This window comes from Scedosporium apiospermum (genome assembly GCF_000732125.1).
Source record: "Scedosporium apiospermum strain IHEM 14462 chromosome Unknown SEQ_SAPIO_0077, whole genome shotgun sequence".
NCBI classification, from domain to species: Eukaryota; Fungi; Ascomycota; class Sordariomycetes; order Microascales; family Microascaceae; genus Scedosporium; species Scedosporium apiospermum.
Genome location: NW_015971778.1, coordinates 692432 through 719512, shown reverse-complemented (window position 1 = coordinate 719512; position 27081 = coordinate 692432). Strand labels below are relative to the sequence as shown.

The window sequence follows — 27081 nt, the reverse complement described above, 5'->3', positions numbered from 1 at the left end:
CTGAGCACGGCCGGGCTGTCCTCTACCTTCATCCGGGACGTTCAGGTCCAGCACAGGGCGCGTTGCGGAACCGGGGGGTCCTCACGTGTGCCAAGACTATGCAGTGGAAATGACGAGGCTTGAATGTGGGAAGATGACAGGCACGTTAAGGCGCTCGGGTGCCTCGGGTGTGCAGCGAGCTAAGCCCTAAGCGAGCATAAAATTCGCAATATTGCTCGCGAACGCCCGTCCCGAAGAATGGCGTGTTCGACTACTGTCACTTCCGCCTCCCTCGCCCTTTACCAATTTCAACACATCAACCATGGATTGGATTCTCCCGAAATCTGTGGGTAAACTGGAAAGTTGCCATTTTGAGCGAGTAGTCCATTCAATCCATTCAATCATTTGGCGGCGTGCAACTTCAGGTGTACAGTGGACTTAAATTCCGGCTTTCCTGTCCAACTCAGTTTCGACACCGCGCTGTCTCGCTTTACCCTCATCCTGGTGTGCAGATTAGCAAGGTGGCCGAAGGAATAAGTGGACGTAGGCTACCCTACATGTATGTCCGCGTGTCTCTGTTGCTCAGCTCGATCTCCCGTCAGAGCAGCAGTGACACCGCCAACAGCGCCCTGCACCCGCTCACTAACGCCGCGGCCCAAGTCACTCAACTGGCCTTTCGCCTCCTGCTCCTCGCCATGTCGACTCCGCTGGCGTCCACTTTGCACTAGGCGGTCGTTCCCAATCAACCTTCCCGTGGCCTCGTTTACGCTGCCAACCGTCTGGTCATACCGGCCCTGCGTGCGCTCGGGGCTGTCTTTGGCCACGCCTCCTTCGGGACCTACAGAGTAAGGGCCAATCTTGGCGGCAGATTGTGAGGTAGCGCGTTGGTCCTCGGATTTCTTCTTTGCTTGCTCCGCCTTGGTCTGGCTATGTGATCAGCCATATACACCACGGCCGGGATATGATCGACTATTATAAGGCGCTGAGCGGTGGCTTTGACTGTACCTTATCTTCTGAACTTCCAGTGACGGATGCAACGCCAGAATGGATGGCCGCCGCGGCTTCGTTGAGGTATGAGGTACGGGTGGAGGGATTGTTATCCGACATGATTCTGAATATCCTCGTTGTCAAAATGCTCAGTATGTTCAGTATGTTCAGTATGTTCAGTACGTGCCCGAGTTCACAACGGTTATGGAAGTCTGACCCAGTATTGAGGGTCTTGGATGCTGGCGAAATCGCACTCATTTATAGAAAATCTACATTCTCCAGCAGTAGAAGAGATTATCGACAAGGCGGTTAACTGAGAGGCGAGATATGACGTCACGCCAGTGACATCATATTTACCAGCGCTGTGGCACATTTATCGCGGCAGACATCGTTTAATCTAGTTTACCTCATCGATGAAGATCAATGCCCAAAGCGACCTGCCTTGGAAGAAGAAGGCTACTTTAACATTTGTGGTTGGCGCATTCCGCACTTCCGACGAAGCAGTGTTGATCCTGTGGCGAGGCCCCTGGTTGAATGATGTGCATCACTCTCACGTCTCCCGTCATCTTCTGTGAGTTTACATTGGTGGTGGGCTGGTGGCGAGATGGGGAACAACTAAGTTGAAAAAACCAAGAAAGACACACACCTGCAAGTTACGAAATAGAACCTTGTCGAATTACATGAAGACGACGGTATCATAAAGGCGGTAAATACGAAAGGCCAGGATGTATGGCCTCAGATTGAAATTGAGACCTAGAGCCTTAGACGATATGATTGTTCATAATATCTCATCCGCCTCGTACGCTCTCCTCCATATAACTTGCCCCATCTCGGGATCCATCACCGCAGCGTAGTGCGTCTGGTCGTTATTTATCTCCAGATCCCTGACAAACTTCATCACATCGGCCATCGCGACTTCCTCTCCTCGAAAGCCCAATCGCCGTCGGCATGCCGTGACCCTCCTCCGCCACATACGCTCGAGATGATCCTTGCGCTCTAGAGAGTAGGCAACGAGGCCCACCATGCCAGATTGAACCTTGGAAGAGGCGACGTGCTCGACTAAAGACTCGAGCTGCGCGGCATCGTCCTCGTCGGCTCTGTCATGGTTATATGCAGAGAGAAAGGTGTCGGATTCGTGAATTGTGCCGGAGTAGTTGTCCTTTTCGATGACACGGACTCGTTTCGGGGTGCAAAAGATAAGGTAGGCTGCCGTAGAAGGCGAAGGTAGTAGGCTAGCCACTATGGCGACTACTCTGGATTCGCAGAGATGGCCCCCAGTGGGGGCTCCCTCCGCCGTGTCAGTAAAGGAGGAATCGTCCAGCAAGATTTGCCTCAGAACACTCGAAATTGATTGCCGGAATCCCAGAATCACCATCGCCTGGTGCCATCGGAAAGATATCGCCTTCTTCCGCGTGCAGGTATCGTGTCTCCCTCGGAAGTTCAAGCTCATGCTCAACCCGCTCCTCACCCCCGTCAAAACACCCACGTACCCGAAATATGTCACCACACTCGCCACCACCGGCCCACCTTCTGACCGGACAAAGTCGATCTCGACGGTAAGATTTCGCAAAGGATCCATCGCCCAGTCTAGCGTCCGGAAATGTATCATCCTTGATTCTCCGTCGTCGAGCCCCTCTAACCCGGATCCGACCCGCACCCCGCCACTGGTACAGCCTAGCAACAGATCCAGGAGCACATTGAAAGCAACGAGCAAAAACATGGGCAAGCCAGTCACGTCTGAAATGCCCTGTAGTTCCTCGGTCTCCTCATTGTTGTAAACGCGTCGTAGTAGAATCTGCGCAATGAACCTCACCAAGGTCCCAAAGGTGCGTCCGACTAGACCTTGCACAACATCGTCAAAGAGGCCTGGGAGGTTGGAACTCTTGATGGCGAAGAGAAAGTGCGGTGCGATGTGGTTGTATCGGGTCCTTGGAGGCTGGGACAAGTCGACCGTGAACTTTGGAATGGGGCGACCGCGCTCAGGTTTCTTGGGGCCGCGTCGCTGGCGGGCTTGAGGGTTTGACTCTTGATCGGGAGCCATGTGATAGTGAGAGACGAGGGAGATCAACGTTCAATGTTTTGGGAGGACGTGGGCGGGGGGGGGTTTAAGGGGCCCTAAAATAGGCAGCATCGAGACTGAAAAACGACCATCCAAGACGACGCGTCCAAGGCTGCCACCAATTATTATTGTCTTCGGCCCAACGTCAAAAGGATTTGTTACGTAAAAACCCTGACGAAAGAAAATTTCAACTACGGAGCGTTAAAACCGAAGACCAAAATTAATATTGTTCTTCAATACCGACCAGCGACGAGTTCATCAGTCCAGCTGCCGTTGATTGTGAATCGTGATTGTTCATCCGAGTTTGGTTATTGAGGGTTGTGCACCGGTAATAAGTATCCGTACCTCGATAAGACGATATTGAAATTAGGCCACTTAACTTGTAATCCAGTCTTAGCTCCAAAGCATCACGTGGATCATTCTCTCGATCTATGAAAGCCTCTCACGGATTCTCTCCCATAATCTTTGATTCCTCTTGTCCAAGATCATCTCCGACCAGGGCCTAACTATGGATACGTTTACTTACACAACCCCCTCTCGCGAAAAAAACGGGGCCTGCATGGCTCAACTTTCGATCTGCAGATGGTCTTAGAAGACTCGGGTCTCAGATACTGCATCGTTGGTGACCCCGTGGCGCGGCTGCTGGGGAGTTAAGTGCTCGTCGGCGGCTTGTTTCTTGCCATCTCAGACGAACAGCTTGAGGATGCCCGATCGACCCTCCTCAAGAACAGCTTCACGGCAATTGAGCAAAAAAGCCTTTACTACGACGGTAAATGTGAAGAGAATAAAAGTGGTTGACCAGGTTATGCGTTCACTCCCACTGATCTCGAGAGCCCTTCCCTCACGACTATTATGCTCGTACCAGCCAATTCATGGTACCTCGATCTGTCACCCTCAAATTTCTTAACAAGCACAGTTCTTCTTGGCGATACGCGTTATCGATTTCCTACTCGGTTATCGTATCCTGATGGCGAGATTCGCAAAGTCTATTTCTCCCCTCGTAATGAACTGTCAGTGTATCATGCTAACCGCTCTCCTCGCAGTGCTTATTAGTGCCATCGTTAATAGAGTACGAGTTCCCAGGTTCAACATCCAGATCAACGCATACTTCCTGCTTCAGTACTCGTATGTCGTTGCGTTTTTGGCCCCTGACGCCATCGTCCACCTCCCGCCTGAAGACCAGTTCTTCATTGAGCTATATGACAAGGTTATCCTGCGGTCAGCCAGGAAATTAGTTTGCCAAGAGCGGGAGAAGATTCGAGATGGTACTACAACCGTCGATGCGGCAAGGAAATGTATACTGATCTCAAATTTGCGGCGTCGAAGCAGGGAGTAAGATTTCAACCATTTCACATGTATTCTCTTTGTGAAGTCTCGATTGCAACGTCCTCGGAGTGTATACAAAATGCGTCGCCGCAAGTATGTGATCCCAAAATGATTAAGTGCCTTGTCAAGGAGATGGGGAGCACGAGTAAAACTATTAATACAGGGCCATGCTTGAAACGTAGAAAACAGCTATGACGATGCGAGAAGCGAGTTTAAATTTGGCACGATCTATAGACAAAGCCTGCGATTGTGCAAAATGAGATTTCACTGATTATGCTCCGTGGACAGTCTGAGCCAAGGCGTCGGTGCCGAGAAACCATGAGATAGCGCAGGAATGAGCGTGAAAACCTTACATGTTGCTGATGCAACACGCTTAGGCTCGCCTGCATCCACCACAGCAGCAACTTTAGTAGTAGATATAGCAGAAATCGCCGCCCAAAGTATCCGTGAGCTGGCGCAAGGTTCTCTTTTCTCCATTGACACCAAGGTCGACCAGGTCGGTTAAATACTCGTCTCCTCCACTAACCTTGTACTGGCGAGCCTCAATATCCTGGATCTGCCAGATCCACCACAGTCGGTCGATGCCCGCTTGGTGAACCCAGAACACGGGGTCGGAGGAGAAAGATGCAGGGTCCTGTGATATGTTGTTAGCATATCTTGCCCTTATACAGAAAGGAAAAAAACTCTGAAGCGGGAAATATTTCGAGCAAAAACAAAAAGGGTGAAAACATACATTCTCGCGATCATTAAAGGCAGTAAAACGACCCGTATTAAAGACGCTGTCGCTCTTTTCCAACCCATCCTGGAGCGTGCTCATGTAAGCACTATCCTTAACGAGCGGATAGGTATGATCTATTGTCGTGTAGGCAGCACATCCTTCGGAGAGCTTCCGCGGGAGACACCGACGGTGGCTGCCATCGAGGATGCCCTTGGGGCCGAGGTTTACTGTCATGCCGACAAAGGGTCCGGTGGTGACACAGTGATTCTCCGTCCCGTCGCCATCGCCTCCAAGAGAGGCCGAATCTCCGTTGAAGAGGGCCGAGGTGTTGAGGTGCCCGGCAGTGCGATCCCAGTTCCAGTACGGCTGTGCTCCCGTGTAGCCGCACTCGTCGCGGAGCGCGGTCTCGTAGGCGTGGACAAGATAACGGTAGTAGGGAAGGAACTTGCCGCCATACTTTAGTGGGGGTTAGCATTAAGGACAGATACGCCATTGCTTAGAGCAGGGTGATAATATTTTAAGCGCTTTACACCTACATCTTTCGTTGTTTCGTTGTGGTTCCTGATGTTGGTAGCAGTGAAATCGTCGAATCGAGAGCGAGAACCGGGAGCTTTATCGTCCTTGGGCGGCAGCGCTTGGAGACACTTCACAGCATTGATGTACTCCTCCCGTTCATGACGAGGCAGGTCGGCCCTATGAAATAGTATATCAGAAACCACATTCCAAGCACCCAATATCTTTGATAGTGAGTACGTACCATTCACGCCTGACCATTGCATTCTCCAGCGTGCACTTCGTAGACTGCCTCTTTGACAAAGCAGCTCGGTGGGCATTATACTCGGCGAGTTTGGGCATGCTAGCATCCTGAAGCTGGTCGAGAAGATCGGCAGGGAATGTACGGGTGTAGGTCGGGGCAGGAGCAGCCGAAGTGGTGGGCTCTTCAACGTCTGTTTCGGTGGGGGTTTCGGACGAGGAAGTCGTCTCGATAGCAGACTCAGACTCGGTGACCGTGGGAGTTACCTCGGTAGTAGGTGCTTCGGTATACGCAGCGCTTGATTCAACATCCGTGCTGGAGACATCCGGGATGTCGGTGGACTGCTCTTCATCGGTCTCGAGGGTGCTAGAGGCGGTTGGCTCTGGCTCTTCCTCCGAGGCCGTGCTGGTAAAGACGATGATGCTACTTTCCGCTGTTGGGAGGGCGTAGCTCGAAGAAATAGCCGTGGTGGGACGCGGCTTATTCCCAGGATGAGAACCGTGGCTATGAGAGTGCCCATGATGAGGTGGCTTGTGAGGCTTGCCACAGGCCCTAGCGCTAGCAACAGCGATAATGGCTGCGCCAACGAGAGATTGCGAGAGACGCATTATGGAGCTTTTCTCGAGTATTAACGTCCAGGTGAAAAAGGCTTGGAGGCAAGAAAAGAAAAAAGCTATAAAATGAGCGTAGGAAAACAAATCGATAGAAACGAACGTCTTATCCAGTGAGGATACGTGCTAAAAGGAACGGCTGATGAAAATGTTCATCACACGAAGAACAAAACGACTGACAAGCCCAGTAGTGTGACTCTGAAGTTTGGAATTTTTCATCATCAGTCGGATCGTGTGCGCCGTGCTGGCCGACTAAATACCTTCACAGTCGGCTCGCTCCCGCTGCCCGAAATGGTGCTAGGCAGGACTAAGGGGTCCAGTCTTGGCAACCTTGCTTGAGCCATTGGTTCAGCTTAATCCGATTCTGCTCGTGCGAGAGCTTAGCGTGCAGAAAACTTTCATTTCGCCTTGTTGGCTTGATCCAGCATTTGTCGGAGCCGGGGGGTAATCAACGGAGGAAGATGACTCCGAGGAAAATATGCTGGCATTTGATTGACTTCGCAGCGGGTGTTTCGTTCCTGGTTCCTTGCATGCTTTTGGTCCCTGGGTGAGTTTCTATTCGTGCCCAATACCCCACTTATGCCAGTCCGGGGCATACTTCTTCTTGGGTCTTCCATTGTATGTAGGTCCCTGGGGTGTGATGTCAAGCGTGATAACGGGCAAGGGGCAGCACGCTAAAATTCTAAGATGTAAGCCTGCGTTTCTCCACATCTTGAGCTATAAGCTTCACGAGTCTCACGAGTCACGACCCCTTTTTCCAGTTCGCGCTCTTTTCCTATCTCCCATGCCGGGACCTTCCGCTAGGCATCTCATTTCTTCGTTTCTCGCATTTCCTGGGAGACTTCTACGAAGTACAAGCCGCACAGGGGCGTTTTATGATGGTTGCCGGTAGTTAGGTTGGGGTGGTGCTTGGTGGTGAAGCACCCTAGCTTACCACTTCCTGGCAATAAGAGAGGCTATAAATAGCACCAATACTCAGGTACCATTGTCGAGAACATGGCTAGGGATTACTTTTCCGGGTATTGTTCTTCACCCTGGCCCTTGGTTTTGCTACCATATCAATTCTTTCTCCTTGTCGGGTAGAGGAACTGCCCGGGCCTAGGCTGGAACCTATCTAAATAAAGGGGGTTGTCTCAAGCTGGGTCCATGCCCACAATACAGCACTGAAGTAAGCGGGCAGATTGGGGAGGCTACTTCTCCCTGTTTTTATGTCCAAAAGTATCTCACCGCCAGCTGTCTAGCTGGTGTCGTCATCAATTCAAATTACTTTATGTTGGGGAGAAACCGAGTCACAAGAGAGAAATGGGCCTAGCGGATGTCAGATATTAACGGCAAGAGTACTTGTTTGGGGTCGGGAAGGAGCAGTGACTCTGTAGACGTGCCTGATCAATGTTGCTGTCCCATGTGAGCGAGTTTGTTAATAATAAGGATATGGCTGGGGACTGGAGTTGAGCTCGTTGAACCTAAGTGCTCCTGTCGTCCGGCCTGCGGTGACACAGCAGTGGATGGACCAGGCGCTCCTTCCCATGTTGTGTAGAACGCTTCCGATATTGCCTCCACCTCAATGATACGGCAGGTGCTACTTACTCACTCAGCGAGTCTAAGTACCCGTGTCAAAACTCGGCCGCTCACCGGTGGCTCCTGCCGTATTTTGCTTCGTATCACATGATTTCCAACGCGCTCAGCTCCGTCATCTCCGTCATCACAATCACGAAAACAAACACAAAAAGCCCTGGATTTTAGATTTGGAACCTTCCCACCAATCCCCTTGAAATCTCATCTCCAGCCTCTGGCCCCAGGTTTGACAATGGCCACAACTAGATTGATCAAGGGTGAATATCCCATTCCACCCGTTGCCATTCCACAAGAAAGCAACCTTTTGATCGAATTCCACCACCCCGCGTATCCCGTGCGATACTCGACATTCCTCAGCCTTCCGAGGGTAGACCCTGCACCCCACGGCGGAAACGGTCCAAAGAGCGGTGTCTCTCACAGTATAGCCCTACTCGCATGCCAGCTCATCGCCGACAACAGCTTTGGAGGCAGGCTGTTTCTGGATCGGGAGGGGCGAGAGGGGGTGGTGGTTGGGGCGGATGGCATCTTGCTGGCCGATCATTACTATTTTATCGCTGACACGAACAATCGTATCGCACCTTTCGCCTATCCGCCCTACGTATGACAATGTGAACTCAACTAACTGGTAACCCCACGCAGCAAAATCGAAGTACCCCATCGTCCCCTCGTTTCGCGATTGGCAATTTCCCCATGGCCAAGTCCCTGCATCGTGGCCCGAGCCATCCGCAACCAGCGCCCCCAGGTCGGCAGCCGATGGACAATCCAGGTGCTCTCTAAGTAATCACTGCATGGGGCTTAAGAGCGCCCACTTGGTTCCAAAAGAAGAGGCGGATTGGGCTAGCAGAGAGTCGATGGGACGATATGGCGCGCACCCCATCACCAATATACACAATAGGTCGAAGAACACCCTACCTCTGCGGGCGGATATCCACAAATGCTTTGACCTCCAGCGCGAGTTTGCCATAGTGCCTAAAAGGGAGATATACGGCCCTGCAGCCCAGAACTCACAGCGCCGTTACGTGGTCCACTGCCTGGGAAATGATAGCCCTGAGTTTTGGGGTCTGTACCAAAACGTTCCCTTGCAATATATCGGCCATCTCAGCAAGGAAGCGCTCTTGGCCCGATTCGCCTGGGCAGTTATTCTGGACGTCAAACCCTTTCTCTTGCAAGGGCCGGCCCGAAACATCGTCAGATGCAATGTTGGTGGGCAGCAGGAGGCCAGGGAGATGACAATCGCCGAGTTGACGGAGCTTTACGGAGGGGGAGGCAGCATGGCAGCTACCCGTCTGCCTTCGCGCGAGAGGAAGCGACCTAGAGTGGAAGGCGAAGGAGCTGATAGTTTCGGAGATTCGGAAGTTATGTCCGGGGATGAAAGTGATACAGAACAAGAGCTGAGGGGAAGACGGGGATTCTCAGAACAGCTGGAGGACAAGCTGCTCTCTGCTAGATTTGAGCGAGGAGAGCCGACGGAATTGAGTTATTAGTCCCACGATCATCTTTACGAGGTTTAAAGTTGTCAGTATACGTCGTTGATGAGATGGGAACGAGAAGTGCTCCCATTATTCCAGCTCTTGCCCTCCTCACCGCTCGAGGCTGGTGATCCGTCGATAACACCGAGATTGGTGACGAGCCACGCGTAATTCCTGGGCTTCTTGACCAGGCTTCTGTGGTAGTCTTGCCAGTCGCCTACAACTCCCATGACTCCAATGTTGTTGTTTTTCAAACCTAGATCTACGGCCTTGCGGATTTCGCCCTTGACTGTAGCCGAAACGGACCAGATCAACTTCTCTACGCCGGCGTCGTCTGACTTTCGGATTTGTGCAACGACGTCGCGGTTGAACTGATGGTCGACAATGGACACAATGTTGCTAATCAATTTACTCGGATCCCACTTTGCGCTGGCGGGGGTAGAAGGTCTCATATTCCGTGCCGTGACGGAAGTGAAACCCCGCGCCTCTTTCTCGGTCAGTTGGCTGGAGAGACACGCGAGAGTGATCCCGTGGAAGAGTCCAGTCAACGTGGTTTTATTCTCGCGTGACGCAACAACGAGCCGCTGTAACGTTTCATCATCGAGGCAGATGCGGCGGAAGTTCGTAGCGAAGGGTGTTGCCGAAACGGGGGCCCAGGATGCCAGATAGGCGGAGTCCTTGGTTGAGGGGGCGATGACCTCGTGCCACAAGATTTTAGCGACGTAGTCCAAGCTGGCTTTGTAGCGGCCTAGATCTCCCTGCTTGGGCGGGAACGACTCTTTATCCCAGGTCTTCGGAAGGGTGAGGATGTGGTCCTTTAGGGGTATTGAATCCTTGTCCACAGTGTCCAGAGCGCAGAGGTTTCGCAACAGCTGGCCGTGGAAGATCTTGGCGCCCATTCCATCTGTGAAGCTGTGGTGCCAGGAAAACATAATGTCAAGGAAGTTTCCAGCTTGGTTTTGGAGAACCGATATCCTCCATCCAGGTTGGCTCGCGATGTTCGTAAAACGCTTGTCCATCTGTACTTGCAGGGTAGCATTGTAAACGTCGTCGTAATCCTCGGAAAGAGGCTTCGTCCACTCGATGTGGCGGGCGAGATCCAGTTGTTTTAGCGCGACGTAACCTGGGTTCTTGGTGCTATCTCCATAAAGCCCGACCTGCAGAAGCGGGTTGTCAAGCACGGTCTTCGCCACGGCGAGCTCTACAGCTTTCTCGACGTCATAGTCATAGTCTGGAGAGTCTGTCAACTCGGGCGGGGTTATGTATCGGCAGGAGATGACTGTTGCTGAATAGAAAGACATGGAGTGGATGGCTGCTTGGAATAATTCCCTATCAATAAGTTCGTGGTGAGCTTTGGGGCTCACACCGGTCATGCTGGGAGTGAACTTACATCGAGCCAAGTCGACGGATGATTTTAGGCTTCTTTTCTGCCTTTCGTACAGAGCCATTGCTCTTGCCATTGGCCTGGGTTGCGACCGCCATGGTCCCGGAAATTAGTTATGAGGTTAGGATATCGACACAGTTGCTTTATTAAACTGCGGATGTGGTGCTCTCTCTGGTTAGCCTGAATATCTGAATCTTGTCAATGGCCGCGGAGCCGGAGCGCCGTAGGTTATATCCTCCCCCCTTAATATGCTCGGCAGCCGGTTTAAAGTTTAACCACGTGGCAGACTGTGAATCCAGTCCCTCCCTACGGAGACGGAAACGTGGACCTCGGACAATGCCAAGGCTTGGTGGATGCAACCTTTCGCTCGGGGTCCGCATTGTCCGCTGTCTGGGCGGCCGCTGTTCTTGCCACCCGAGGGAGCCGGGGAATCCGGGCTCACTTGAATTCAAGAACACGTCAACTCACCTCCGCCAAATGTCATGTGATTTTGGCATGCTTTCATAGATGTTGAGCAGGAGTTCGTCACAGAATCTTGAGCAAAAAGAGACAAACAGAGAAGAAAAAAAGGGAAGAAGGTTGGTATTATTACCGTTATGCGGGTCACATTGCCCTGCGGCGGATTCTATCTTACCTTTTTATTCTTCTACCATTAATTATGAGGTGCAAAAATATCGCCCAATTCGGCACAGAAAAAAAGGGACAAAAAAGCCTAGAGAGCGATTACGCCAGTCGGTGACCAAGAAGAAATGCGAACGCGAAATACGAGGAAAAGGACACGACACGACATGACACTTCATCTTCATCGTGACGCTTGTCGAATGACACATTCTTAAGCCCATTCGATACGCATCCATCCTAAAGGGGCACGACGGCTGCATACATGAATAGGAATGTGACTTGATTTAGACTTCAGCAACTCCGCCATAGATCTCGATGCCGGCCGAGATCTGCTGCAGCGTCTGGAAATCTAGACGGACATAAACACCCCTGCTCCATTCCCACAATGCCGCGGGGTCTTCCTCTGGGAAAGAGGGTAAGGATCTTTCCACGTTGCGCATAAGGCTCATGGCGCGACGATCTCCCCGATCTTCCTCTCTATTGTACGGCTCGGCGACGTCAACCCGCCCTGCGATTCGGTAGTACCCAGATTGGAAGCTTAAGAACTCTGGGCCCGGAGGTATGGCGTGCCGTTTGGAGAATTCCCACATCTCGTTTGCGGGTTTCTTTGCTGTCGGGGAAGGCCGGATAAGGATGGCTGCATTGCAGTTGTAGAAGCGAACGACGAGGTCGCCCAGTTTCGCGATGGAAGGGGCAAGGCCCATGCACTGATCGGTGCCTAGGAACAGGATAGGATCGGCGGCCGCTGGGGGTCGCTGCAATTCTCCCGGGTCTGGATCCTGGGGCTCGTCACCCAAGGACACCGGCTCTGGCCCCTCTAGAATAGACCACACAGAGGATTTCGAACTGTTCAGCGCGGAAATACGGTCCAAATCCTCGGCGGAATAATAGAGGATGTCGACTTCATAGGAATCTTGCATACGGCGGAGTGTCTCGAGATCCCTGGAGGATGAATAGTGCTGGCGTAGGGAATGCGCCCATTCCCTCTGCGCTTGGTAGGAACCAACATACTGAGAGTAATGAGGGCCAAACGCCAGAATCGCACCTGCTACATAGCCCATGGCCATAATGAATGGGGTGTCGCTCAACCCCGGAAATGGCCTTGCGAATTTCAATTCATGCTCGACATTGCCCTCAAGCGCCCGCTGGACTACGCCTGAATATCGGACAACTCTCTGACAACGCTCGTTCTCTTGCTCTTCCTGCGCTGCTTCTGTTCCTAACGGAGTGGTACTGCTCGTGGACATGAAGCGCACGAGATCATTCCAGATGTCGTAAAACGAGCGCTCATAATCGATCTCGATGAAGCCTAGTTGAAAGTGTGAATGTTGCTGAGGCATGGACGAGTCATCCAATCGTGGTGGTTCCGCCGACTCGGCGGCTCGAGCAAAAACGTTCACATTGTTAGCGAGGCCGACTAGTCCAAACACGCGATCCCGTATCTCTTGACACCCACAGTCGGCAAATTGCTCAACGAGCGCCTCCAGGCGCATCCTGTCGCCAAACTTTCCTTCCCTCGCAAACCGAAGACGCCGGATTTCCGGCAGGGATGATTCAGCGACGACATCCGGGCTCAGAGACTCCATTTCCTTAGCGGCTTCCCATATAACCGACTCCGTCCAGATGGCTCCGCCGCACATGAAGGCCAGGTGGCGCGGCAGGCAAACTTCCTGGACGATCCATAGACGATTCCAGTACGAGTTCGTCGAGATGAGCCTCCTGTGGTGTCGTGATTTGATGGACCTTTGGTTGATCCATTCCCAACTAAAAGGTTTGGCTGGCCCGCCGCGCTTGGGCGGGTTTGTCACCGCTCTGGCGAACTCAGGTCCGATGTTCTGCGTGTTACCGCTTTTCCATTCGTGCATAATGTCGATGTCAGGCGGGGTCGTGTTGGGGTCGATGCTTGGCATGCCAAGCCAGGAGATGACAGCCGCCGCGCGCGAGTAGATAAAGGCCATTAATGCGACTTGTTGATTCCGCTCCGTGATGGAGTTTTGGTCGATACAGATCGCGTCGATCCATAATGGGACTCGAGCCTTTGTCGAACGAAGGAAACGTAGGGCGTTAGCCGCATTTAGCCCAATTTGCAACCCGTGCCCGTTTAAGCGGATCACAGAGCGTTCCTGCCAATTAGCACTTCGGCCTTCCGTATCGGGAGTATATGGATCAGCCCAGGTGTAGGAAAGCGCGATGTATCGCGGTTTCGACGAGAAAGAGATCGACTCGAGAGTTCCCTCAAGGTCGTCGAAAAACTTGTTGGCCGGTTCTAGAGTGAGAAGCCGAAGACCATCTGTCGTGGGAAGTTCTGGATATGGAAAGAGAGGCATCGCGAAAGAGCCATTAACGCCTGTTTCTGTTACTGCTTTTGTCATGCTCGCCATGCCGCTCGCGATACTGCTCGAGCCGAGACGATCTTGGTTTTTCTCACGCAGAGCGGGGCTGTCCGTTCATTTTCTTGTCGTCCAGTCGTCCTACAGCCGATGAGGCTGTGCTGCAGGAGGCAATGGCTTGGCGTTCAGCTGACGCAACGCAGGCTTCGAAGATGATTGATCAATCATTGAGAATGAACAGATCGCAAAGAGAGTGGACTTATTGGCTGGGGAGACAAGACAGATGAGTAATACATAGTATTCGAAAACAAGCGGACTGCTGCTACCGAAGGCTCAAGTAACTGAGGTTAGAAAGAAAACGGCTCGCTCCCCCCTTGAGCTTCTGTAACCTCGATGTTGTACTTTCATCTGAACATTCTTCATGGCATCGTCTCACTGTATGGAGCCATAACAATGAATTATCAACAGCCTGACATTTAATAGATGCACTTAGGAGAAACGGCCAAGTGCATCAGCTATAAACATCAAGGTTCGACATCATCGCCTCGTAGTCCATGTCGATAAGCAACTCAGGTTCAGCCGAAGGGGTCAGTTGACTCCAATCAAAGCGTAGCTGTTCCATAATTCTGGTTTCCGGGGCTTCAATAAAATTAGAGTCATCTGAGTAATTTGCATCATTAAAAAACTGCTTGCCAACCCCAAATTATAGATGGAATTCTAGAGTATTCAACTTACCCAGTACCTCGAATTCTGCGTTCTCGCCGAGCAGTGTCTGGCTCTGGTAATTTGATTCGCCTGTCCGTTCGTCTTCGCCTTGATTGTGCTCTTTCTCTATCCTTAGCTGCGCCGCGTATTCTCTCGGCGTAACACCAACAATCTTCTTAAACACGCCATGAAAATACCGCGACGACAACCCGGCCTCCCCCGCCAGAGTTTCTAATGTTATTGTCTTCCCATTAGCAGCACGCAACGCCTCACACGCCCTCTTTACCGCCTCTTCATGTGCCCTTCGGAAAACCTCCTCCGGCTTGCACCGTTTGCACGCCCGGAATCCTGCTGATAGGGCATCGGAAACCGTATCGAAGAAGACGACATTGGCACGCCGAGCGAGTCGAGCGGGACATGTTGGTCGGCAGAAGATGCGTGTGGTCGTGACGCCGTATATGAAAGCTAGGGCAGCTCCCGGTTCCCGCTTCTGGAGGGCGTTCCAGCGGTCGTTTTCGGTAGCGAAACGGCGATGACGTGCCATGATCACAAGTGATCGGGAAGTTTTGGGGACTACTTGTTGCTAGGTCTGATGGGCGAAATTGGCAATGTCTGCGGTCCTGTGGGGTTTGCTGCCTGGCCGCATGCTTTTAAAGTGACCAATGGCTTTACGCGTCACTAAAAGGGCGTAAAATGGACAATCATCAAGTCCGGGCACGATCTGTTCCTGCATCTTCTGTTTCTAACTTGGGAACGACTTTGCAGGGCCAGTAACCATGCCATTGGTCATATTGCCAGCAAGCTCACAAATTAATTAAGCGGCGAACGAGATTAGATGGGGGTCGTCCATTATGATGAGCCGTGGATTGCGAGTGAGCCCGGGTCAATCATCTCGTCCTCTGGGGAATAATTGGCCACTTTGAGAGCAAGATGATAAATCAAAAGGAGTCGTTCGGCGTTTGCACTGGATATCAAGGCTGGTGGATGGATGGAGCAAAACATCATTTGAGACATTTCTTGGATATAAGATGCCTCATTCGAACCGCTCAACGACCAGGACTCGAAACAATACTGTCCAACAAATTCTATCTAGCAAACTAAACAAGAATTTCTAATCACGATGGCTCCCAATTACGAATCTGCATTGGCACCCGGCTCGGTCGTCCTACTCACAGGAGTCAGCGGCTTCATCGCCAGCCACATTGCTGACCAGCTCCTGGCCGCAGGGTATTGTGTACGAGGAACTACGCGAAATGCGGACGGAGTATCGTGGATGACTTCCCTATTCAACAAGAAATATGGCGAAGGAAGGTTCGAAATCGTTACCATCGCCGACTTTGCAAAGCCGGGGGTTTTCGACTCCGCACTCCAAGGTAAGATATTCTGCCTGATGGCATGGTACGGTTAATCTCTGATAACTCATCTTTCCCCCGTAGGAGTCTCGGGCGTCATTCACGCGGCAGCCGACACATCCATGGGCGCGGATCCGCATAAAGTCATCACGCCTGCAGTCGCTGGAACCATTGAATTGCTAAAGGCCGCCTCAGAGAATGCTGACGTGAGGCGGGTGGTTCTTACGTCTTCTTGTGCAGCGGCAGCGAATCCCGGAACAGCTCGTAAGATCGACGGCAATACCTGGAACGAAGAAGCCATCGCAGCCGCATGGGCCCCTCCGCCCTATGAACCAAGCCGTGGGTTTCCCGTGTACGCTGCGAGCAAGGCACAATGCGAGCAGGAGGCGTGGAAGTGGTACGGCGAGAAGAAGCCCGGATTCGTCCTCAGCGCAGGTGAGTCATTTAGTGGTGCGCCACTTTAGTTTGGGTACTGCATATATGCTCACTAGACATCGGGCAGTTCTCCCGGCCGCGAATTTCGGAAAGAGCCTGGATCCGGTTGCTCAAGGCCACCCATCCACATCAGCTCTCGTCCAAGCCCTTTTCAATGGCGACACTGACACTGTCAGCGGCGCACCACAGTGTATGTGCCACTCTATTCCATCCCTTGCAGCTCTCCTAAGTTCACTTTTTGTACTAATCCCTTCACATTAGATTTCTTCGTGGATGTCCAAGATAATGCCCGCTTGCACGTCGCAGCGCTCACGCACCCGGATATCCGTGAGAAGCGCATTTTCGCATACGCCGCGCCCTACACCTGGAGGGGCGTGCAGCGAATCCTCCGGGAACTGTACCCTGGGAGAATGTTTGGCGCTGATATTCCCGATGCAGAGCTTGACAGCAGTGAGATCGTTCTCGCTGGCGCGGCCAAGGGATGGTTGAAGGATTTGGGACAGCCCCGTTGGACGAGCTTGGAAGAGTGTGTTAGGTTGAACACTGAAGATCTGAATTGATAGCTCGAGCGATAAGGTAGGTTGCCTAGTCCTGGCCCCGAGCATCAATGTATTTACTTCTTTTTCTTCTATTACAAAAGATGGCAAAGCTCGCCTCGCTAGTGTCAAGCCTACACACTCCTGCGGATTGGTTAGATTTCTACACCAGGAAGGTACAGTTGGCTGTGATTGTTTTCCTTTATATTGATGGGTGGGACATGGTCCAGCACCGTCAAGACAAATTTAAACGCATAATTAATAGTTGCTAAGACGGCATTGATGACCCAACCTCATCGCTATCGAGCGTGCCCAAGATGCATCATCCTGAATCCTCTTAATAGACATTAAAACCGCCGTCTACAGTTATCGGTGGGAGGAGCTTCTAAGTTCTGGCACTACTAGAGTAATCCACCAGATGTTTTCAGCTCCTGTCGCATCCATTCCGGTTCCGCACGCCGTCTTAAGCATATATTACTACTCTTCTCTGACCGAAGTTTAACATTATCTGATTGGGGCACACGTCGTCTATTTATCCTCGGACATCACCAATAGGTTAATATTAAGCGGTGAGATGGAGGATATTCCCCCCGAAGAAGGGAGTAAGATCTCTTCCGCTGCTCCACTGGAAATAATTCCGCCATCCCATCTGAATGATCCGATGTTTTTTTTCCATATCAACCCCTCCGTTGACGCGAATAGTAATACTGGAAATGATGGATGGGTAAAGGACTGGGGCGGCTAATGGGGTAACTACAAAAGAGTAGCGGCGGAAGAAGTTACCTTCCTCTTCTAGGTTAGGGAGAGCCGAGAAAGCCATGCAACATAGACAGAGCCTCCGAACAATTCCCCGAACTTGACCAAGCCAACGATCCTATAACAGTGAGCTATGCCGCACCGAGGCAACGTGAAAGGCGTGACATCACACAATGTTCCTACGGCCCGACTTCAACCACGCTGCAAACATGGCAATTAGTCTAGTTGTATCCGGCCCTTTATATGAGTCTTATTGCTGGGAGCCTTGATTGTTAGCCGGGAACGAGGAATAAATACGGATTAAACGGAACCCCGCATATGCATACTCCGCATTTTAGTCCGGGGATTGCGAAGATCATTGGGAAATATCCTTGTGAATCGGCACAACTTTGTCTACGGGTGTGGTATCGTGCGAGACAGCATGCCCGGTTCTTTTCTCGGCCGTACCATTGCGAAATGCTTTCTAATTCCCACTCGGGGCCCCATTCGAGTTTGATGCGACGACAACCACCTTGATGCTGAAGCCGACGAACGTGAGGGGCAAATGAGAAAATTCGACGACAACTTCCGATCCCATCGAGGGATACTGCAAGTTATATAAGACTATGAACGGCGCCTGACCTGTGCTATTTAGAATCGAGCAGTCAAGCCTCTCTCTCCGGGCTTCCCCAAGCATCCATTAAAAATGCGCCTTCAAAAGCTGCTCACGTCGGCTATAGCCCTCAGCGGCTCTGTCTTTGCACAGAGCAAAGAAGGTGTCGACCCCCTGGATGATTCCGGCAATGACCTGTACGAAAAGGACCTCTCCAAATGCCCGGGATACAAGGTTACGAAGTCCTGGAAGACTCGGTCTGGTTTTAATGCTCACCTGTCTCTCGCTGGGCAGGCATGCAATGTCTTTGGGACTGACCTCCCAGACTTGAACCTGGAGGTCGAATATCAGACCGACGATCGACTGCACGTCAAGATCCTGGATACGAATAACACTGTTTACCAGGTTCCAGACGACGTCTTCCCGCGCCCTGGTTTCGGCCAGTGGTGTTCTCCAAAGGACTCCAAGCTCAAGTTCAACTTTAATGCCGACCCTTTCTCGTTCACGGTATCCAGGACTGACACCGGCGAAGTGCTCTTCGATACCACCGGCAACAAGCTAGTATTCGAAAGCCAATACGTCTACCTAAAGACGCACCTTCCGCAGAACCCTCATCTTTATGGGCTCGGAGAACATAACGACCCGTTTATGTTGAATTCGACCAACTACACGAGGACCATTTATACTCGGGATGCTTACTCGACGCCTGAAGGTGAAAATCTATACGGTGCCCACCCAGTCTACTTTGACCACAGGAATACCGGTACCCATGGAGTGTTCCTGCTCAATTCCAACGGCATGGACATCTTCGTCGACAACAAGGATGGTCAGCAGTACCTCGAATATAACATCCTCGGTGGTGTTCTAGATTTCTACTTTGTTGCTGGCCCCTCTCCACGGGAGGTTGCCATGCAGTACGGTGAAATCACCCAGTTCCCGCTCATGGTGCCCTATTGGGGGCTCGGTTTCCATCAATGCAAATACGGATACCGCGATGTCTACCAAGTTGCCGCTGTTACTGCCAACTACTCAGTCAACAACATCCCTCTAGAAACGATATGGACGGATATCGATTACATGGACCGTCGGCGCACTTTCACAATCGACCCGGAGAGGTTTCCGGCCCATCTGTACAAAGATCTCGTGGACACCATTCACGCGAGGGATCAGCACTACATCGTCATGGTCGATCCTGCCGTGTATTACAAGGAGTCGAACCCGGCGCTTGACGCAGGCCTGGAGCACGATATCTTCATGAAGGAAACCAATGGCTCTTTATACCAAGTTGTGGTTTGGGCCGGTCCGAGCTACTTCCCGGATTGGTTCCACCCCGAGTCTCAGAAATATTGGAATGAGCAGTTCCTGGCATTCTTCGACGGAACGAATGGTCCAGACATTGACGGATTGTGGATCGACATGAACGAGCCTGCAAACTTTTACAACCGCCCCTACCCTGGCAATAACACAACCCCGGAGCACTTCGCCGAGGTGGACGGTGACCCGCCGAAGCCACCGCCGGTCAGAGATGGCCCGGACGCTCCCATCCCTGGCTTCCCTGACAGCCTCCAGCCGAACTTTGCTTCCACAAACACTGCGGATATTGAGCGTCGAGACGTTGTAGCCAAGCCCCGTCGCAGCTCGTCCCGCTCCAAGTCTAACAGAGGTGCGGGCCGCTGGCGTTCTGGCAGGCGTGAGTGGGGGCAAGGTGGTCGTGGACGCCCTGGTAAGGGGTGGCAGCACGGCAAGAAAACCGGTTCTGGCTGTGGACCTAACGAGTGCAAGGGTCTGCCAAACCGCGAGCTCATTCGACCACCATACATGATCCAGAACGGCGCAGGACCCACGCTGGCCGATAGTACAGCCGACACGGATGTTGTGCAGAGCGGCGGATACGTTCAGTATGACACGCACAACCTTTACGGTGCTATGATGTCCACTCATTCTCATAATGCCATGCGCGCTAGGCGTCCGGATGATCGCGCTTTGGTCATAACCAGGAGCACGTTTGCCGGCTCTGGGAAAGATGTCTCGCACTGGCTTGGAGGTAAGGATCTGTCTAGAAACCTGCATACTAGAAACAGCAACAGTAGGAACTAACAGCATATCAGATAACATCTCCGGGTGGAGTTGGTACCGCCGCTCCATCAGCCAGATCCTGCAGTTCGCATCTTTGTATCAGATCCCAGTCGTGGGTCCGGATGTCTGCGGATTCGGTGGTAACGCAACCGAGACTCTCTGTGCTAGGTAAGGAGAGACTGAATAGTTTTCCTTCTAGCAGTTTGGGCTACAACTAATAATGGCTGCAGGTGGGCATCGCTTGGTTCTTTCTACACCTTCTTCCGCAACCACGCCGAGATCTCCGCAAATCCGCAAGAGTTCTACCGCTGGCCAAAGGTAGCCGAAGCCGCACGAAAGGCAATCTCCATCCGATACACCCTCCGTAAGTTCTCAATGCGAGCATAGCCCTCCCTAAGACGAGAAAATGGTTTCCCTTCTGACAATAAATCGCAGTTGATTACATCTACACCGCCCTCTACAAGCAGAATCAGACTGGAACCCCGACGCTCAACCCTCTCTTCTTCAACTATCCGAGTGACCCGAATACGTACCCTATCGACCTGCAGTTCTTTTACGGCGATGGAATCCTCGTGAGCCCTGTCACAGAAGACGACGGCACGACGGTCAATTTCTACCTCCCCGACGACATTTTCTACGAATGGGGCACGGGCAAGCCGGTCCGCGGACACGGCGAATACGTGTCCGCTGATGTCGATGTAACGGAGATCACCCTTCATTACAAGGGCGGCATCATTTACCCTCAGCGAGTCGAAAGCGCCAACACCACCACCGCATTGCGTAGGAAGGGTTTCAACATCGTTGTCGCGCCTGGCCTGGATGGTTCTGCAGAGGGTTCTCTGTACCTCGATGACGGCGAGTCGGTCGTGCAGGATGCCGTGTCAGAGATTGACTTTAAGTATGCGGACGGAAGGTTCTCTATGACTGGCTCGTTTGACTTCGACGCTAGTGTAAACATTGAGGCGATCACTATCCTCGGTGTGGAGCATGAGCCAAATGGGGTTGAGGATGCGGACTACGATGCTGAGAATAGGAAGTTAGTGCTGCACGTCGATGTGCCATTGACCGGGAGCTACGAAATAGCCATAGCATAAGTTAGGACAAGGGTCATAATTATGGGAGTCGTTGCCAAACCCGACTCCCCACGTATATGAAAGGCATTTGATGAGAAAGATTTTTCAGTTGGCGAGTCAGTAGCTGCCTCCTGTTTATTTACCCAAGTAGGCCATTGTTCCCACAACTAAATGGGCCCCCAAATCCTGCACCTTTGTACCCCTGGACGATGCTGTCGACGGAAGCGTACGTGCCAACAGTCAAGAAGAAGATACTAATAAGAATCAAGATAATGTTAAAGACCAAGCCGAGCCAGCAGCGGAACCCACGAGCCTCCCAGAACCTGGCGCCATACGTAGCGCGGCGCATGCGTAGGTAAGCGACTCCCCAGAAAATAAAGCCGAAGAAGCTGTCGAAGAGCGAGCTCATGAGGGCTAGCAGATCGGCGAAGAAGGGGATGACTTCGGAGATGATGAAGGCCAGGATCCAGGTCACGCCTAAGATGCCCGCCCAAGCGGACCATCCGACGACGGTGTTTTCGCCCATGCGGCGGGTGCCGGCGAAGAGGCGGAAAAAGATGAAGCGGGCGGATACGGACGCGTACAAGACGCCGAGGAAGATGATGGTGGGAATCATGAAGCTAAAGCTGACCTTGAGATACGTGATGTTACCCAGAGAGCCAAAGGCTGGGGCCGTGTTATAATTGGTACCAGTGTAGGCATAGATGATGGAACCGACCAGGGAAAAGACGATAACCTCGGCGATGGTGATAGCCCAAAGAGCCTTGGGGAAATCCTTGGGCTCTTTCATCTCGGCGATAAATGAGGGGAGGACGATCTGGCCGATGAAGGTGTAGCTGATGTTCATAAAGGCGTTGAGACCCATGACGAACGTCGTGCCCGGTGGTGGCCTCGTGTAGAAGACGGTGGGGTCGCCCAGAGAAGGCCAGCCAGCGCCCGGATGATCTTCGACGGCAGCGAAGATGGTCGCCAGCATGACGGACACGAAAGTGAACAAGGCAGAGAAGGTGGCGATGAGAGCTAAAGTGCCAAAGGTCCGGGGTAGCGAGCATACCCAGGATACCACGGCAGTGATGGCGCTGAAGCCGACAGTACATACGGCGCTGTGGCCGTTTGTCATGGTGTTAAGATACTTGGCTCCGGTGAGGCAGTGGAAGCCCTGGATGAAAGTGTTGTTCAACAAGAACATGACTGCCGTGAAGTACCAGGCCCATTTCTTGTTCCAGAAGAGTAACTGGCCAATGTCACAGACATCTTTGACTTCTGGGTGGCGCATGCAAAACTCCCTACATGTGACGGTTTATGAGTGTCTGTGTTCTGTTCAATGCGCGAGTGAGAACCGGTTGACTGGACTTACCAGACGATCAAGGAAGTGTATAACACCAGACCGGCGACCACGACCGTCAGGATCAAGCCTGGGACGAGACCAAGAGTGGCGTAGGAGTATGGGAAGGACATGATGGCCAAGCAGATGTACTCGGAGAAGAGGAGCGCAGCCGTCTTTGTCCAGCCGCATGTTCGGTAGCGGATGGCATTGTCAGCCTCTAGCTCTATTTGCTTGCCGATCCACACGCTTGCGTCGGAGGCGGTGTCTCCGGTGACGGCACCTCCATCGGCATGGGAAACAGCTTTAATGATGGGTTTGCCAATGCGAGCCATCTTCCGTACTTCCCACGAGTCCGGCGTGGTTTGGGATTCCGGGTCTTCTGGTGACAGGCCATCGGCGACATCGGCCTTGACAGCCTTCTCCTCGCTAAAGACCCCTATCGCCATGTTGCAAACTAAGAAACTAACAGTAACAATGTCAAGAAGGTAACACACATTAAAAGTAAGGTGTGACAACGAAAATATTGATAGGTAAGAATAGTTAGTAGCGTAATCGGAGCTGCGTCGATTAGACAATCCGGAATAGGTGCCGTGAGGAGAGCCGTGTTGTTATACAATATTATAGGAATACATGCATCGTGACAAAATTCCCTAAATGGAGAGCATCACATATCAGTAATCCGTAGTAAACGAGAAAGGCTATTGCGCCATGCAAACTCAAAGTTGTGCAATTCAATGTCGTGCGCAGGAGATGCAATGTTAGAACGGAAGATCGGCACCGCAGTCGCGTGTTACATATAAAAGACTGTCAGAATGTCAGACTCGCGTGGGCGGGATCCCACTATTCGGGCCCACGCAAAGTGGATAATAAGGAATCTAACGATGTCACGTTGAGAACATTCGAATGGAAAGGAGAGGCAGCGGTGCTTCCGGGTGAGGCAAGGACGGGAATTGTTTGTTTCGAAATAGAGAGCACCCTAGGGGGAAAAAGACTTTAAACCGAACTTACTCGTGGACCTTGCTCTTCCTCTGATTCCCAATTCGACAGTAGGCTTTGCTAGAACAGATTTAGCTCCAAATTATGGACTCCTTCCACTACAGAGTGGCCTGCTCGCTCACTTTTTGACATGCGGAGTGGCTAAATCTTACACACTTCACTGAAATCTAATCAGGATCGGCTCGGGGTGAAATCAAAGCGGATGTACGTACAAAATTCCTAGGGGTCATTATATCCGCGGAGCTGCGTACGCTTATATTAACACATCGACAGCAGCTGAAAGCCCTCGGGCAGTCCTGGCTCTGGAGAGACCCAAGAGCCTGTCGTTTGGGCGTGTGGGGAAAATCCTTTCCTTGGACGGTTTGGGGGATCGGGGATCGGGGACGCCGCCGACGTGCAGATATGCATGCCTGCGGTCAAGTCCGATGGAGTGAGGAAATCCCAAGGACAGGGATTGGAAGTTTGGAATACAAAAGATGTGCTCGGGAAGTAGTTTACATGAAAGAGAGTAACCACCCCTCTGCAGCTGGAGCGAAGCCAGGGCAATCCCCTTTATACTTATTGCATTGGTATGCGAAGCATGACCAAGGAATGTATTGATACTCCTCAGTAAAAGGCAAGTGGTAAATCCCAGTCATAGAGCCAGTCTAGGCGACTTTAAAATATACGCCGGCGACAAGACCTGATCAGCCCCCAATTCTCCGAAGTTGAGTTAATATTCGGAGGAAAACATGGACAGTCAGTCGGTTAGGAGATTTTAGGCGAAACATACTACGAACGACGAATCGGAAAATAGATCAGTTAATCGACGCCGCAATGGGAAAACCAACCGTGGAAAGCCTAGGCTTGGCAAAGGCTTGTTTTGGCTAGCCCTTGCAGCCACCGATCCAGATTCGGATTGGCAAAGACGTTCGCACGGAATGATGCTGCCAAGAAATAAAGAGCAAGATGGCGTAGGCTGGTTTGCCCTACTAAATAGAAAGGGTCTCGCTATCAAAGGAAATATGGTCGTTGCCTGGTAGGAATGCTGTCTGCTCTGCATCTCTGAATAGGACACACATCAATGAACTCTCTGGGGGCTTGATGCTGCTCTATAAAATATGGCAGCAATCTCCAGTCCTGTTTCTCTTGCCGCCTTTTTCGTTATCATCCTTGCCTCCTATCCCAAGAGCAAGCACTTCCCACTCTATACCAATGGCGGACAGACAGGGTATTACAACTCCCATTGAGAAGGCGGGCCTAGGGTTGGGTCCCGCGATAGATTCCCTGGATCTTAGTGAGGTGTATCGAGAACTGCGCCGGATAGATGAGCTCGAGCGAGGAATTATTCCCCGGCTTAACAAATCGGCGCGCCTGTCTGGGGGTATCGAAAACGAGGGTGAGACTTCTGAGAAGGGTGGGGGAGAAGTTTCTATAGAGGACGAGAGCGATATCCTCCGGCGTATAGACTCCCTACGCGACTCCCTCCGCGAAAGGGCAGCCTACCTCTCAAAAGGAAAAATTAGGGCCCAAAAGGTGTCTGATCTCCCGCTCGACATCCTGCAGCACATCTTTGACTTTCTTGGATACAGAGAGTACCCCATCTCCAAACTCTGGCCCCACCAGCACTGGATGAAGTACTCATTTTATTTCGACCAATATAGGAGGCAGTGCGTCCGAAACGCCCGGCTGACCTGTCGCCTCTTCAATAATCTAGCTTCCCCGCTTCTCTTCCCGTCTCTCCGGGTCACCATGGATAAAGAGTCTCTGGAGATCCTCGACGAGATTTCCAGAAGGCCTTACCTTGCGTCGGGGGTCTACGGCGTCGAGGTAGTGCTCAGGAACAAATATCCCGAAAGTATTACATTCCTGACCGATGGCTCCGATGTCGATCACCGAAATCAACGAGAATTTGATGCTCTCAGCGCCAACTTGTCCTTTTCCAGTGGCTTAGCAACGGCGATGGCGAGAATGCCGCATGCCCATGTTCTCAACCTGAAGGATTATATTCCTGGTTGGGAAAACCCGCTGCCGCCGAGGCTCCGACGCCCAATCCTCCCTATCCCAGAAGCGGTACAGCAGTTCGTGTCGTCCCCGTTGCAGTGGAGCGCCATCCACTCACTGCCGACTGCCGGGGAATTAAAGCCTATACTGCTCTGGGAGATTCCTATCGCCCTAGCTAAGGCCGGAGTTCAGGTGCGCTCGTTCCACCTTGAATGTTTCCCCTTGAGAGGCGGCTTTCCCATGCTTCTAACAAGCGTGAATCACGCCCATCCAACCGCTTCTCCGTGGGGTGAATTACAGGCCGCCTTCGGCCAGGTCCGGCATTTTTGTTTCAACAGTGGGACGTCGTACCCCGTACGGGAGAGCTCGCTCGTACCAGACGACAAACTTTACGCCGATAACTATCTCACTGCCGTGCTTTCAAGTCCCCACCTTGAGGGATTCAAAGTGCAGTTCACCTCAGAGTATATGCCGCGCATCGACATAGATGGTGACGAGGAGTTGGACGAGGAGATGTATACTACGATGTATAATGTCACCTCACTGCTCATGCCATCCATATTTACGGGCGTGCCGTTCCTGAAATACGCCGCTATAACCGGCGCGGCCGTGGACCAGGCCGCCCTCGAGGCGTTCTGTCGGTCGCTTGGCCCTGGGTTGGCCCAGCTGACCTTGTCCCGAGTCCACCTGGCCGAGGGAAGTTGGGCGGAGATCCGGCAGATCCTCCGGGCCAAGTTCTTGGACGCGTTCTTGGCGGAAAGGTCTATCCTTCATATTCACGCGTTGACTGGAGGCGAATATGGGTTTAACGAGTTTAGGGAGATGCGTTTCAACCCCAAGTTGACGTTGGAATTTCTGGGCTCGGAAGAGGCCTCGCGGTAAGGTATTTTATATATTATTGTAGACACGTCCCATGCGGCATGGATATTGGACGAACACCCGCGTTTGTGAACAATCGCCATGCGCAGCCACAGCGCCGCAGCATTACCACTTGTACTACTAGCATTTACCAAGATCGTCGCAACCCCGTAGTAATAGACTTTCCGTTTTTTTTCAATAGGAATTATCGTGTGAGGTGGAAAGTGGGGAATACTGGAGAAGAAACGATACGATATCGCCTGGTGTTTTGTTGCCAGGAGTCAATTGCGTTAATATCGTTTGGTCCAATTCAGGCCTCCCAAGTCCGGGCGATAAACCTTTGTTCCATCAAGCCTCTGAGTCTTCCCGTGGTAGTAAGAGCTATTTCGAAGTATTGAGGAATTGTACTTGGCCAGTTCTCTAGCGCAAGCTGCTAATTCGACATCACTCATGCCCTTCTCATATCCAGCCATTCCCGTTTGCTCTATGAGGTTGTCAAAGTATGGCCTTAGTGCAATTGCCGGATCTCTCATAGTGTTTCCTTCCGGTTATAAGAAGGCGAACTTCTCATCGCCTACA

The 27081-nt window shown here is 52.0% G+C and overlaps 7 protein-coding genes and 4 pseudogenes across 7 annotated transcripts; 4 read left to right on the top strand and 7 right to left on the bottom strand.

Moving 5' to 3' along the window:
- Positions 1-417: 417 nt before the first annotated feature.
- On the bottom strand, positions 418-1086 carry SAPIO_CDS1851 (uncharacterized protein; the record flags this gene model as incomplete). The annotated part of the gene is made up of 3 exons (XM_016785025.1): positions 418-480; positions 537-902; positions 985-1086. 3 exons carry the CDS (start codon positions 1084-1086, stop codon positions 418-420), a joined length of 531 nt encoding a protein of 176 aa, XP_016645322.1.
- A 658-nt stretch (positions 1087-1744) lies between these two features.
- On the bottom strand, positions 1745-3007 carry SAPIO_CDS1850 (annotated as a pseudogene; the record flags this gene model as incomplete).
- A 1750-nt stretch (positions 3008-4757) lies between these two features.
- On the bottom strand, positions 4758-6431 carry SAPIO_CDS1849 (uncharacterized protein; the record flags this gene model as incomplete). Its single annotated transcript, XM_016785024.1, has 4 exons — positions 4758-4985; positions 5085-5525; positions 5606-5762; positions 5827-6431. The coding sequence occupies 4 exons, from the start codon at positions 6429-6431 to the stop codon at positions 4758-4760; spliced, it is 1431 nt and encodes a 476-aa protein (XP_016645321.1).
- A 1810-nt stretch (positions 6432-8241) lies between these two features.
- On the top strand, positions 8242-9493 carry SAPIO_CDS1848 (uncharacterized protein; the record flags this gene model as incomplete). The annotated part of the gene is made up of 2 exons (XM_016785023.1): positions 8242-8578; positions 8649-9493. The coding sequence occupies 2 exons, from the start codon at positions 8242-8244 to the stop codon at positions 9491-9493; spliced, it is 1182 nt and encodes a 393-aa protein (XP_016645320.1).
- Positions 9494-9525: 32 nt separating this feature from the next.
- SAPIO_CDS1847 lies at positions 9526-10851 on the bottom strand (annotated as a pseudogene; the record flags this gene model as incomplete).
- A 916-nt stretch (positions 10852-11767) lies between these two features.
- SAPIO_CDS1846 lies at positions 11768-13810 on the bottom strand (annotated as a pseudogene; the record flags this gene model as incomplete).
- Positions 13811-14324: 514 nt separating this feature from the next.
- On the bottom strand, positions 14325-15062 carry SAPIO_CDS1845 (uncharacterized protein; the record flags this gene model as incomplete). The annotated part of the gene is made up of 2 exons (XM_016785022.1): positions 14325-14452; positions 14549-15062. The coding sequence occupies 2 exons, from the start codon at positions 15060-15062 to the stop codon at positions 14325-14327; spliced, it is 642 nt and encodes a 213-aa protein (XP_016645319.1).
- A 576-nt stretch (positions 15063-15638) lies between these two features.
- SAPIO_CDS1844 (Uncharacterized protein) lies at positions 15639-16865 on the top strand (the record flags this gene model as incomplete). The annotated part of the gene is made up of 4 exons (XM_016785021.1): positions 15639-15891; positions 15955-16305; positions 16373-16495; positions 16567-16865. 4 exons carry the CDS (start codon positions 15639-15641, stop codon positions 16863-16865), a joined length of 1026 nt encoding a protein of 341 aa, XP_016645318.1.
- A 1417-nt stretch (positions 16866-18282) lies between these two features.
- SAPIO_CDS1843 (putative alpha/beta-glucosidase agdC) lies at positions 18283-21359 on the top strand (the record flags this gene model as incomplete). The annotated part of the gene is made up of 4 exons (XM_016785020.1): positions 18283-20233; positions 20298-20433; positions 20496-20629; positions 20701-21359. The coding sequence occupies 4 exons, from the start codon at positions 18283-18285 to the stop codon at positions 21357-21359; spliced, it is 2880 nt and encodes a 959-aa protein (XP_016645317.1).
- Positions 21360-21477: 118 nt separating this feature from the next.
- On the bottom strand, positions 21478-23111 carry SAPIO_CDS1842 (Uncharacterized protein; the record flags this gene model as incomplete). The annotated part of the gene is made up of 2 exons (XM_016785019.1): positions 21478-22624; positions 22696-23111. 2 exons carry the CDS (start codon positions 23109-23111, stop codon positions 21478-21480), a joined length of 1563 nt encoding a protein of 520 aa, XP_016645316.1.
- A 1744-nt stretch (positions 23112-24855) lies between these two features.
- SAPIO_CDS1841 lies at positions 24856-26526 on the top strand (annotated as a pseudogene; the record flags this gene model as incomplete).
- Between the last annotated feature and the right edge of the window lie 555 nt (positions 26527-27081).